The sequence below is a fragment of the Musa acuminata genome, chromosome BXJ3-11 (genome assembly GCF_036884655.1).
Source record: "Musa acuminata AAA Group cultivar baxijiao chromosome BXJ3-11, Cavendish_Baxijiao_AAA, whole genome shotgun sequence".
Classification (NCBI taxonomy): domain Eukaryota; kingdom Viridiplantae; phylum Streptophyta; class Magnoliopsida; order Zingiberales; family Musaceae; genus Musa; species Musa acuminata.
Genome location: NC_088359.1, coordinates 20,040,400 through 20,054,593, shown reverse-complemented (window position 1 = coordinate 20,054,593; position 14,194 = coordinate 20,040,400). Strand labels below are relative to the sequence as shown.

The 14,194-nt window shown below is 39.2% G+C and overlaps 1 protein-coding gene across 2 annotated transcripts; it reads right to left on the bottom strand.

Moving 5' to 3' along the window:
* Positions 1-2,092: 2,092 nt before the first annotated feature.
* LOC103971348 (uncharacterized) lies at positions 2,093-7,146 on the bottom strand. 2 transcript variants are annotated; one of them, XM_009385345.3, is made up of 5 exons: positions 6,862-7,140; positions 6,684-6,766; positions 4,580-4,635; positions 4,406-4,493; positions 2,093-2,391 (listed from the first exon to the last, which is right to left on the bottom strand). In XM_009385345.3, exons 1-4 carry the CDS (start codon positions 7,031-7,033, stop codon positions 4,415-4,417), a joined length of 390 nt encoding a protein of 129 aa, XP_009383620.1. In that variant the 5' UTR covers positions 7,034-7,140; the 3' UTR covers positions 2,093-2,391; positions 4,406-4,414. The 2 variants fall into 2 exon arrangements, with proteins under 2 accessions (XP_009383620.1, XP_065029564.1); XM_065173492.1 differs by having other exon boundaries at positions 2,200-2,391; positions 4,580-4,662; positions 6,862-7,146.
* Positions 7,147-14,194: the final 7,048 nt, after the last annotated feature.

The following is a 14,194-nucleotide window of genomic DNA, read 5'->3' as shown; positions in this document are numbered from 1 at the left end:
GGTTTAGGAATAGGGAGGCATCGTTGGAGTGCGAGATCGGCTGCGAATTTATAGGTGTTCCATTTCTAGCTTGATTAGAAATTACCCTCAATATTGGTGAAATTAACGATAAGGCCATCAACTTATTATAAATTACCCTCAACGTTTGGCTCAAATTAACAGGAATGACGTCAGTTCTTACTCATTCTTCTTTAATTGGTTAAAAGCAGGCAAATCCTATTTATCTCTTTTTTTTCCCTTTTTTTATTTTACAAGGGAATGGGGACAAATTTCCAATAATTGAGACCAACTTGGTCTTTTATTTTATTTCTCGTAATATATTGGTCATATTGATTAAGTTTCTGTATTTATTTCTCGAAAAATAAGTATACTTATTTTTCTTAAACCAAAATCACAATAAATTTGTGAGATGTCGTTGCCTTTGAGCAGTCCTTTTTTTGCTTTCTTTTATCTCTTACCTTTCCAGTTCATGCAATATGATATTTAATCTTGACTATGCCTTGTGGTTGTTTTAGGTAATCAAGGTTCAAATCACCCAAAACAATATAAGATTATATATATTGATCCTCCTGGAATTAGATTATATATATTGATCCTCCTGGAATTATGGACTTGAGATGAGAGAAATGATTAGATAAAATATGTGGTTATAAGAAATCTGCTAAAAGATAACACTCAAATTGGGACATAAGAGGTGTTTGAAGAGTGTTAATCAGGACCTTCGAGAGAATAATTTCATTTGATTTGTGATCATCTCATATGGAAAGATAATATTTACCTATTGATAATTTTTCCAAGTACATTAAGATTTGATTTTATGAGAGATTATGTACCAAGGTTTTTTTTTATTCGATTAGCCGGTGGCTTTCTCCTACAAAAGGAGGTGCATAATTATGTCATAAAACGTAAGAGAAATGTTGGTTCTCTTCTTTTTATCTTTTGTCTTTAAATCTTTTCCCAGTTATTCTAACATAATACAACACTTAAAAAGATCTAATAATCTAAACTATCACCATAATGGTGCACCATTATGGCGCACTTTAAATAATTTCCTATACATAGAAGAGGAGTATGCAAAACGGATTGTAGGCAGTATAAGGTTTTTAAGGTCTTCTTTGTTTGCACCTAAAGATTCCATACTCGCGCCACATCTTTATTTTCTTTTTGTCGAGAGAAAATGTGTAACATGTGTAGTATGAAATTGCTAAAACCGTCGTTTGCAATTTTATCCATTATTTTCATGTCATTCCTACCCAGACTATCACACGTTGTATCTTTCATCGGTAAAACCAATAACATTATGATAAATAAAATTAAATATTTCACTTTGATCAGATTTTAATATAAATTTTTTTAAGTATAAGAACCGTCATTTGTAATTTTATCCATTATTTTCATGTCATTCCTACCCATACTATCATATGTTGTATCTTTCATCAGTAAAACCAATAACATTATGATAAATAAAATTAAATATTTCACTTTGATTAGGTTTCAATATAAATTTTTTTAAGTATAAGAATCGAAATACTAAAGAAATCTAACTACATAGCGTAATCTATAATTAGCCAACAACAACTACTACTACTTAAATAAATGTTCTAAAAAATTAAATATTTTATAATAAATAAAAATCAAAATATTTCAAAATTTAAAATTCAAACAATCTAATTATTAAATTAAACCAAAGGAGTTCAGTGTACTTAGATATGATTCTCGATTTGACGTTGCAAACCCGAGGAGTTCACTGTAAACCAGTGCTGAATCTTGCTTTTCATAGTGCAGGACTCAGCAATATCTTATTATTTCATAGGGTATTATACTGGCATTATGTTTCATCGCTCATTAACAATGACATCGAGACCAGTTTGCTCATATGACCCGAGAACAACCTACTTGCCTTGCATATTTTGGAAGATAATGGTAGCTGTGATAGTTGAGCTTAATGAAATTGGCTATGACCCCAAATTGGAGGCTCTGCTCAATATCTTCCTCAGACAAACAAGTAATATACAAGTCCATTCCTGATAAATTAAATTAAAACGGTATCGATAGGCCATAGAGGAATTTTGAGTTAGACGGGGGCTGCAGATAAATCTAACATGCACAGGCGATATCAGTTATATTAATACTGACAGGCATTAGACTGTACGGTCTTAGTTTATAACAAGGTCAGAAGCTTCTGTAGAGGACAGGACATATCAGCAACTGCTTTGATCTAAATTCCAGGAACATCAAATGTATGGAAGTAAATGCAGAGAACGTTAAGTATCTCATCTACATATATAGTTCTTGCAACTTGGAAAGTTCAATCAACTTAGCTTCAGGTTCGGACTGGGAAACAGCATCCAGATCAACAAAAGCCGTATAAGGACACCCCGCCAACCTAACCTGTTGCAAGAACAAAGAGCACTTTATAAGAATCAGCATGGGCTGATACTGTTACTAGAAAGCTGTCCATGCACCCATCAATGAAAACCTACCTACATTTCAGTTGGTCAGAGCTAGACATGTTATATTGTTGTATAAATAATGGGGACATGTCTGCCCTTTATGACAAGGAAAATGAATACCAACTAACAATTATGGAATTACTTTGGTCCAGATAAATCCCAAATCCCACACTCGTGCTAGGAACATGTGAAACAACCCTTTCCCCACTCATGGAACAAACACAGAAACCCTCATCATGTCCTATCCTACACTTGTGCTTCCAACTTCCAAGTAAAAAAACTAAAGCCAAGAGCATAAACTGAAAAGGAAAACAATGAATGATTTATCAGATCATTCAACACACAAGAAGATATCTTGTCCTTGAATGAAAAGAAGAATGAAGGTGGGAACAAAAATGAGAAACTTGTGTTTTGTTCCTAAATAGGTGGGAAATCCTTCCAACTCACCTTGCAACCAGCTAGATTTATCTTAGATATTTTGCTAATCTCATTTTAGCATATTTTGTTCATAATATCCTTTGCTCACTATTATTACTCCCATGGGTTCATTAAGAAATACTAGCACCACCTAAGGCTTGAAGGCACTCAAAGGAGCTACACGGAAGTGACAGGAAAGAAGGTGGGCAGTGTTCCCCAGCCATCACTGGTCTCTGTTCAACAAAGCAGTAGAAAGAATCCAACAAAACTGGACCGCAACAGAATGCCTAGAGCCTGGTGAAGAGCAAAGTGGATGCCAAGCAAAGTTAACTCACCTAACTCTTCATATATCTACTGGAACAAAAAAAAGAGCGGGCTAGGTTTCCAGATCTTCAAGGTATTTATCTTATGTCCTTCATAAGTGAACTTTTGCTTTCATAAATGATGATGAAAAATGGCTATAAACCAACATTTTCCTGTCTGTTCAAGCTTTTAAGTTTCCATCCACTTTCTGTCTCCCATGTCGAACTTTTTATTGTAAAACCAAGAAACAAATGTCATCTTTGTCAGCATAGCTACAGTATGCACCCATGTAAACTACCTTCATTGTGGTTTATAAAAAGAAAATAGTAGTTTGATAAAGGCAAGCACCGATAAAAATCAACTGATTAAAAAATCAGCCATACAAGTGTCCATTTCAAAATCACTTCTCCCTCACTTTTCCCTTTTTGTTCTCTATCATCCAGTCATCTTCCTCACCTATATATTTTCTCAATCTTTTGAGCTATGATAAGATTGTGCCAACATTTAGGGAAGGAACAAGCCTCAACAAGATCTCTCTCATAACAAATGTCATGGATGATGTCTAAAATTAAGAGAAAAAAAAGCCAAACCACCTGTGAAATGTACATTTGCAAATTTTTAAAGTTTCTGAATCATTTAAAATGCAATTTTTCATGGTTACATTTTTCAATTAACTGCCAATTTTATCTAAATTATTACTCTATCTTCTGCTATGTATAGGATTTTCAACTAGAATTTATATCAGAAACTATAGGATTTTCAACTAGAATTTATATCATAAACTATAGGATTTTCAACTAGAATTTATATCATAAACTAAATCATAGCTTTGTACTTGGATACATCTACACTTCAGATTGAACTTCTGGGTTTCAAATAGTCTGTCATCATTATCATGTGAACATGCCTATAGATATGATAGCAAATTCCTGATAATTGAAATCCTAAAACATGAAAACTATAACCCACTTCATATTATGACAAAATACTCATATTCTATGGTACATAAGAACTTGAAATCCATTTATATTATGATCATAAAGCACTTCACACTGTACTATCATCATATTCTAAAGTACTTAAGAATCTTACTAAAACAATATATACTACCCAAACTAACATTTAAATGCACTCTAACGTGATAAGCTGATATAGTACTGCATAACTTAAGAAACCAGAAGCAACAAAAGATAGTAATCAATTGCCTTTGTATAATTTAAACACCATCTGACCTGGTTTGGCTACTGATCTTTCAGACGCTTCTCAACTTCTTCCAATTCCCTAATCTCTTTGTGATATTTGCAAATGCGGAAGATACACCTGCCGAATAAAAATTATAATTGAGAACTACAAACCCAAGAGAAGATGCATACTAGATAGTGAAGATATTAAATACTCTGCCATACCAATAAAGGAGACAAGCCAAGACACACAGAATGATGTTTCTTTGTGCTTTAAATATCTGCATCACAAGATGACAGTGCATAAACTAATATTAGGTAAGCAACTTTAAACATACATACATATACATATATATGTATATATATATATACATATACATATATATGTATATATATATATATATATACATATATATACATATGTATACATACATATACATATGTATACATATATATATGTATATATATAATCTTTGAAGATCCATGGACATAATAAGCTGAATCTAAGAAATATCATAAATTACAAACAAGTAGGTTCAGGGTAAAACTTCATGTGGGCCAGCACTTTGGGTTTCAGGAAAACTGCCAAATGATCACAAATAAGAATGTTTCAGGAACCTCAGGTGTGACAGCACTTCAAGTCCATGGTTTCTTGGCTTTCAATCATGGAAATTCATATCAACATAATTAGAAACAAAATTATCTGAATGCCCAATAAAAGGGAAAAAGACACTAATCAGAACATCTTGAATTGGTCAATCTGAGCATTATGGCAATCTAGGCCAATAAGAGGAAGGAAAACAAATTCAAGAAAATCTGATTTTTAAACGTTTGGTTACTTTCAAGCTCAAGTCTAATGAATACTCCTGCGGTGGAACTAAACACAGGCAAACTTTACAAAGCTTTGAGCCTTAGATTCGAACAATGACTAGAATGAAAGGTCTTGCATTCTAAATTAAGTTTTAGCAGTTTCAGTAATATACAAGATCAAGAAACACTATAGAAAATTGAAATTTTCATACACTCTGGATTATACAAAATCATTTTGCATGAAATTCTACGAATAAATATTTGTTAGGCCAAACAAAGCAAAGATGTAGAAAGCTTAAAAGTATAAAGAGGTATTATGGAGTCTAATGCACCCTAATCTTGTCTCGAATGGAACCATCGGAAATTTCGATATTATAAAGTGAAACCAAATTAAGACCCATACCCATTTTATTATATCCAACCAAATCTAGATCATTTTCTAGATTCTACCTGGATTTTAGCTTGACATGGAAGTAATTCAGCTAGAACTTCAAGTTATGTCCAAGACCATATCTAAACCAGGAACCATGAGAGCATGTTCTTCAATTAAAAACTGGAAGATTAAAAGAAATTTGATAGAGCATTAAAATTCACCCCAATTTAGCTTCTAATTAGTTTGAAATACATGAGAACAGAATAGAAGCAAATTAAAAAGTTCTTTGCTGGAGTTAGTCTGATAGAACATGCTTTATTTTTGCTATATAAAGTGTATGGAATGCAACCCAAACAGTTGAGTTTCACCCAAGCAAAAGGTAAAAACCATCTGGGATAATCCTGTTATATGATATCTGACAGACCTTGAAATTTCAAAATCCAAGGTTTTTTTTTTTGACAAAACATATCCCTCATTTATTCCAGAAACTTCTTTCACATATAACAGGTTTCAGAATTTGACCATTCCCATAGACAACCAGAAAATTCCTTATTGCCCAGGTAGAAATAGGCAGCATTAGAAGCATACACTGAACATCATCTACAATCTGTATCTGGTGTTTTATCAACACAAGGTCACATACTTGTGTAACAGGTTACAATTAGCGCCCAAGACATATCAATGATAGTCATTTACACTATGCAATAAGTTGTAGAAAATGATTATGGTGTAAACATCTATATTTTCTAACTAATTAGTAGATAAAGAATATCTAAAGATGATCCTGAAATGCTAATCACAAATAGCATTTCAAAGAACAAAATAGCATGATATTATGAGTAGTCTCTAAAATATCATGTGAATCATTCTGCTCCCCCGTCCAATTGCTCCTGTTCACCATTCTATTATCTTTTCTTCTTATAAGTTCTGCAAAAGCCTATATAGAGAGAACAAACAATTCCCTCCCAAAAAAATCATCATTTTGTTCTCTTCTCTGTACGTAAAAGTTTTATTATTATACCCGAACCGAAACAAGCAAACCCTAGATTCAACCACAGAAGAAACATTTGCCAAAATCAATACAAAACCCTAAGCGTTTGGCAGGAAAAGTTTGAAGAAGTCTCATGCGTCACAAGAAGGGCTTACAGATTTCTCGTATCGAGTCCTCTCTTCGATGGTACAGACGTCGGAGGTGCACATCAGCCGGTGCTCGTTCTTCCAGTGCAAATCTACAGGCAATTATAATAAGAGGAATCGAGCACAAATTGTCACACTCAATTGAATCCACTAGAGAGAGAGAGAGAGAGAGAGATCATAGGTCTACCCAATAACTGGAAGGCGGCGAAAGGAAGGATGCCGGCGCCGGGCTGGAGGAAAAGCGACGCTAAGGCTACGATCCGCGACTTGATGACCCGCGGTGCGGGGAGGATTAGCAGCGCCGCCACTGCCGCCTCCGCTGCTACCACCGCACCCAAGATCACCCACTGCAACCCCATCTCTCTCTCTCTCTCTCTCTCTCTCTCGATCTCGATGTAGAATTGTGCTCTTTTTCTTTCTTTCGTGTTACGGATTTGAGACTTAGCCAAGCAAAGAACCTTCTGGACTGTTTTATTTTTATGCCTTTAATGTATAAAAATAAAAAATATTATATAGTAAGAAACGATCGGCAATTTGAACGGCCAAAAATTGGACTCAACGATGCCGGTGCTTCAAGAACTATCACATCCCCAAAAAACAAAAAAAGATTTATTAAATATTTATTCTCATATTTCATTTTTTTATCTCATTTTATTATTGTCCAATGGATTATTTGTAGTTAACGGTGATGTATCCCATAGGCACTGATTCGATGACACCTGTCGAGTTTCAATTAGACAATAATAATAATAACACCGTTTGCCTTCATTGTATTTTGAGTAAGGACTTATTCACCCTACAATACAATAATACAATACTTGAGGGTTCTACTATTATCTCCTAAATGATCTTGTTATGCTTTGATTTTTTTTTTTTTGTTTGAAGTGGAGATTTTGCTTTTGGGATGTGTGAGATGTTTCAAATACTTTATTGCCTTAAGCAGACACAACATAGAGATGCTGATATTTTATGTCATGGGTAGATGTATTTATTACGTATAAGATGATATCTTTGGGTGTATTGGGTTGGATGCCTTTGTTATTTTTCTGTCACGATCGAATATATATAGATAAAATATTTTGAGATATATTAAATGCTTTAGATGTTTTCTTATCTTTGGTACTCTCATCATATACAAAGGAGATATTCTCGGATGCATTGAGTACTTCGGATACTTTTTCATCTCATATAGATATATCATGAAAAAGTCTGAGTGTTGGATCGTTCGTATGATTTTCAATCTTTGATAAACACATCATGGATAATAGAGGAGGATATCTTTGGATGTATTAGATATTTTGGATGCTTTTTAGTCCTAAACGAATATATTACACGCAAACAAGACACTTCTATGTATATTGGGTATTATAAACACAATAAGCCTTTACGTAGAGTTACATATTTTCTCTTAATATATCGATGTTATAGTAAGATTTACCCATGACCAAAAGAATTTTTTTTTTTTTTTTTTGAGAAAGGATGTATGCACCTGGGTTGGTCGAATCCATATGAGTTCGACCTAAGCTAGTAGGTCTAGTTTGGCCCAACCGACGCTAGTGAGGCTAATTTGATCAACTTGAGTTGTTGGTCATATTAGTCGAGTTGGCTTAGCTCGACTCGAGCTAGTTGGGCCAATTTGCCCCACCCAAGTTGGTTCGACTACTTTGCTCGACTTGAGCTAGTCGACCAATTTTGCATGACATATGATCATATTTAAATTATTTTAATAATTTATTTTTTAAGAGTTGGACTTCTGATGGATCATATTAATCTTTCTTCCGTATTGAATCTTATTAAGTCCTTCTGAGATCTGCCTGAGATGAGATTTAATCTCTTTAGAGATCTTTTAGGAATCTATTTTTATAAAAAAGTTATATCCTTGAACTATGTAATTATACTCTCTTGTTGCAACTTCTTTTCACTTGGTTGTTGCTTCATTAAAGTTCATGTAATTATATATCATAGGCTTATTTATAGATCTTGAGGCTGAGGGTGATTCTGGAGCTTTGCATGGTGGCCATCCTCTTCGAGCATGGAGTTAGGGTCATGCTTCAACTCCCTACTGTAGTGGTGTTGAGGTAGATGATTCCAAAGTTGATGTGCCCATTCTACCGATGAAGATTTTTTTTCTCCATGGGTCTCGACTTACTAGAACAACTTTAAACTGGTTAAGATTAAGGTTTTTTATTATTTCAGATCAATTCGAGCTTGTCCTAATGAGGTCATTGATGTTGGTTTCTTTCGTAGTGATATTGACATCGAATAGCATCGATCAGACTCTTAGGTTAGGTTGCATTTTAGTTCTTCTAACTCAGTAACTTGTGTGAAACTTCTTAGACATATGGTAGGTGGAGCCCACTATCTGAAACCAATTTAATATTGGTTTGTGATGATTACGTTATTTCCAAAGAGAACATTAATAATGAAAATAATTTATTTCACTATTTTTAGCATAGCTCGGAATGTGACATAAAGATCCAATATACGAGAGGAAAGATAGAATCACCGATAAAACCCATTAAATTAGCTACCATAGGAGTGAGTTCCTTATTGCCTTAATCCCATCTTTTGGAAGGCATAAGGATAGAGAATGTCGATCAAGTTGCTTGCGTCGATCATAACTCTTTTCACAATAGCATTAAAGGATTCAAATTGACATGATTGATCATCTAGATTAAAGTGTTCAAACTATTCTTCTTCGAAATTTATTTGTGCATTTCGTTAAGCTGGTGTCTTTTATCAATATTACTTCAGGCATATGCTTTTAAAGCTAGTTTCCTGATAATTATATCAATTTATCTTTCAACTAAACCTTGAGGCTAGGGTGAGGGATTGCGTTGTTTTCGGATATTCTTTTTGAAGTGGCCTCATTTTATGAATTCTTCAATTTGCATCTTTAGATAATAATAGTTCTGGATGTTGTACCTATGATCCCAATGATATCTATAATATTTAGATTTATCTCTTTTTGTTACAGAACACATCAGTGGATAAGATTCTTGCAAAGAGTAAAGAAAAATCTCAATTCGAAAAATATTGAGAAGAGTTTCGGGTGCACATTCTCCAGATGGTTGAGGTGAGGTCTATCTTCCCTTGGATGTTTTTTTGTACAATCATCATCTTCTTCGATCCTAATAAAAGGGCCCTTAATAATGATATATTAGCTTGTTTTCTAGAGTAGTTCAGGAAATGTTTATGGGGTTTCTTGGCAACCGACCAAAAAAAACTAGTCACTTGTCGTATCTTGTTATTAAATCTTGTAATGTTATCGACAAGGGACTTTTCTCACCCTATTGAATGGTCAGCCACTGCAAACTTCTTCATATGTCAAAGTGGAGCTCAAATTCTTCTGCTAAGTACTAAGACTTCAGGCTAGTGAAAGTTGAGAGTACCATTTCCTTGCGAGGCAATCGGACAAATGAGAGCAATAAAGGTGATGATAATGTATATTTTGGGTTCAAATCACGTCATGATCAATGTCACGCCATGCTACAGCCAAGTCAACAAGAGGTGCAACCTCACGCGTCGAGCCAGAATTCATACCACGACATTGCTCGATACGTCCCGTCCCAAAAAGCTGCGTCGCGTGGCGTCGTTCCGTGCGTCCCGGGACGACGACCGCACGAAGATACCATCTCACCCCTCGAGGATCAGCCGCCATACAAAACCCGCATACGATCGACCCTCGTACAATAGTATAAAAGCCCATAGCCGACATCCAACCCAGGGGGAGGCAAAACAAATCAACCCACCACTAACTTGCTTGTTAGAGGAGCCAAAGTCGACAATCACCCGATGAGGGCCATCCTTGCAAGAAAGCAACAACTCTCAAGCCACGAGCATTCTAACCTTAGAGTTGTCAACCAGCATCCCAATGGCAAGCCATTAACCGATGTCTAAACCGAGAGATGCCAATCAACATTCTGACGCTAACATCCCATCTTGAGGGCTTGACCGACCTCGGCAACCAACTCAACCGATCGAAGACTCCCGACATCGACCCGTGGACCAAGCCATGCTAACTCGTCAGCCATGGCGCATCAGTTCACCAATATTTTTTGCACTCGAAGGAGGGCCATATCGTAGAAGCATCCCACAGGAGCTCTCCCCGAGGGAGAACCACCGGCCGGTCACCCCTCTATCGGTCCCGAAGATGAGCCCCTCCCCGTCCTCAAAGACTGGGGGATCCCGGCCTCAACGCCAGATCGCTACTGGTGCTTGTTTAACGACCTAGGGTTGTCACCCCCCGGACTTACCATAGGACCCTTGACTATTTCACCCGAGACGTTCCTCGGCCTGGCCAAGCAAGTACAAGCAATGACGGGGATGATGTAGACGATCGTCCCACTCATTCCCCAAATCGTGCAGCTAGAAGCTCCCCCGACCAACCCGACATAGCAAAGACCGAGCAGGGAGTAAGTCGGGACGGGAGAAGCCCAAGAGCAGACGATGAACCCAAGAGGCCTACCTGAGCAAAGTATACCCGCACCCTACCGGATCACTCCGCCCACTCCGAGCTTGATACCATATCGTTCGACTCGGTGGATGACTCGTTCAGGATCCAGTAGTCCCGGGTCAACTAATGCATGGACAAGTTCCAATGCGAGTTCTAGAAGTCACGGGGCGAGACGGGCCAAAGCAGCTCAGGCGGATCCCCCTTTACTCAGGAAATATAGGACAAGCCTGTACCCCTCAACTTCAGGCTACCGGCATTAGAAATGTACGACGGCGGCTCCGACCCCACAGAGCACGTCGTCGCGTTTCGAGCTTAGATGGCCCTCTATGGCACCTCTGATGCCCTGATGTGTCAGGCATTCTCGACCACCTTCAGGGGACCGGCATGTGGTTCAGCCGGCTACGCCCGTCCTCGGTCTCGTCTTTCGACCAGCTCACAAGGGAGTTCGAGCAGAATTTCCTCGCCAACATGTGACCTAGGCCTTCCATGGCCACCTTGCTCGTGTTATCCCAGCGCGAAGATGAGTCGCTCTCTCAGTTTGTGGCACGTTTTGCCACTAAAATCTAGGGATTTTCGGATGCTCATCCTTCTTTAATCATACAAGTGTTTCTAATAGGTTTGAAGCCTTCAAGGTTCTTCTGGTCGTTGATCAAGAAGCCACCACTGACCATCCCGAAGATGCTCCAACGCACTAGCCGAAGCTCTGGTGGCAAGAAAGGGAATGGACGGAAAAAGGCCAAGGATGGAATAGTCCTGAGGAACAACCTCAGCAGCCTCAGCATAACCCCGCCGAAGGCCCGACCGACAGGAGCTGCTACTCCCGAGGCCCTCGCCTCTCCCTCTGAACACATCTCGTACCGAAATATTTCTCCAAATCAAGGAGAAGGGCCTCTTATGATAGCCCAACCCCATGAAAGCTACTCACAAAGATCGGTCCAAATATTACAGGTTCCACCAAGACTACAGCCATGACACGGAAGACTGCCGCGACCTCCAGAATCAAATCGAGGACCTAATCTGAAGAGGTCACCTCAGGTGCTACCTTAAGGAACCCCGGGAAGCAACTCCATGCCCCAGGGGATCCGTCGAAAGGCAGATCGATGTCATTTCCGGAGGACCGACAGCCGGTGGCAACAGCTCAATGGCGAGGAAGGCCTACACCCGGAGCATGGTGGAAAAATGTCCCCAACCCGAGCTCGAGCCTGAAATCACTTTTGGAGCCGAGGAGGTCGAGGGCTCCCATCACGACGATGCTTTGGTGATCTCCATCCGGATCGCCAACGCGCGAGTCAAAAGAGTAATGGTTGACACCGGGAGCTCTGCCGATGTGCTATATCTCGATGCCTTCAAGAAGCTCGGCTTGATTAAGGAGGACGTCACCCCCATGGAGTCAGGTCCATTGCTTCGGGATTCCCCGACCCCTACCGAAGTTGAAAACTTGATGGCCCGGTGGTAGGTGGAAACCATTGCTTTTAACTTGTTGAGCATCGGTCGGCCGAGGATGAGCCGAGAGCAAATACGACCTACCCTCGGCCTACAACGTCATCCTCGGCCGACTGATGCTCAACAAGTTAAAAGCAATGGTTTCCACCTACCACCGGGCCAACAAGTTTTCAACTTCGGTAGGGGTTGGGGAATCCCGAAGCGATCCGGGAGAATCAAGGCGGTGCTATCTTACAACGCTTACTCTCCCGGAGAAGTCACGCCCCCGTCAAGTCCCGGATCCCCATGAAGGAGCCATGGCACCGATGTAGCTGGAGCCCCCCAAGCAACTCACCGAGATACTGTTGGGAAATCTTGGGGGCGACATCATATGCGCAGCGGAAGAACAAGAAAACAAAATCCCCGATTCCCAAAGAGATGTTCGTCGTCGTGCGAAGATTGGTGCGCAAAATCTGTGAAACTTAAAACTACGTATAGAGTAGGTTGTGTTACCTAGGGATATCGTATATCCCTGTTTCCTTGCAGATCCTTAGGAGAGGGTGAAGGAGGTCAAGCGTCCTCCTCTCTAGCGGTGATCCACACAACAGGGTTGCGACGACGCTCCTCAAAACTCTAGGCCTGCTTTGAGGTGGAGAGGAAGAGGAGAATAGGAAAGGCAAGCAAAGGCTCTAGCCCATGAGGCTCTGAATCCCTCCTATTTATAGAGGTCCCCTGTCAAACCCTAATGGGTCCTCCCCTAGTGGGTATTAGATCTGCATCCAATAAGACAAGGGCTCCGTCGGATATCTCATATCCGAACCTCTACTCATCGCAATGCCTACTATATGTGTGTGACCCTCTAGGCCCAATATCGAGCTGGCCGTGAGTCATACCTGTCAGAACTCCTTCTAACTCAGTGAATTATTATCTCTGTAATAATTCACTCGACTCATCGACTACGGACGTACTAGGCCACTACGCCGTAGTCCCCAGACGATACAGGGGAATCCAATCCATTGGACCTGTCTGTTCTTAGTTACCGTGTACCTATAGTCCCTCATCCATCTAATATCTCAGAGATCATATATCGAGCATGGTGTTGTCAGACTCATACGGTTTCTACTCGAGTCTCGCTCTAATCGGATTCTCCTGGAGAACTCTTTTTCTCTCAACCCGAATGACCCTAGCCAGGGATTTGCTTGAGCAAGAACACATGGGATATTCCTCTCATGACACCGAGAGTGGATGATCCTCTATCGACACTCAATAGCCCTCGTAAGGTCGACTACCACTCCCAATGACCAGCTGTACTAGATCTGGGACAGCCAAACCTATAAGTCTGGTATCAAAGAGTGGAGCACTCATATAGGACATCCTTGGTGTCTCAAGTCTAAGGACCAGATACACCACTAGGACTACGGAATCGCTGTCTGACAATAAGGCATCATCGACCATCCAACATTCCGTAAGCAGATCAATCAGTGAACTCATTCTCCAATGAGCACCTGTATTGTATCCCTAGTGTCCCTACACAAGCAGCTATGAGACCAACTGCATCCATCATATGGACGGGTATACAGCACACCAGTCTGTCCGGTTATCACAATGTCCCTCTCGAGTAACCTATGACCGGGATTATTTA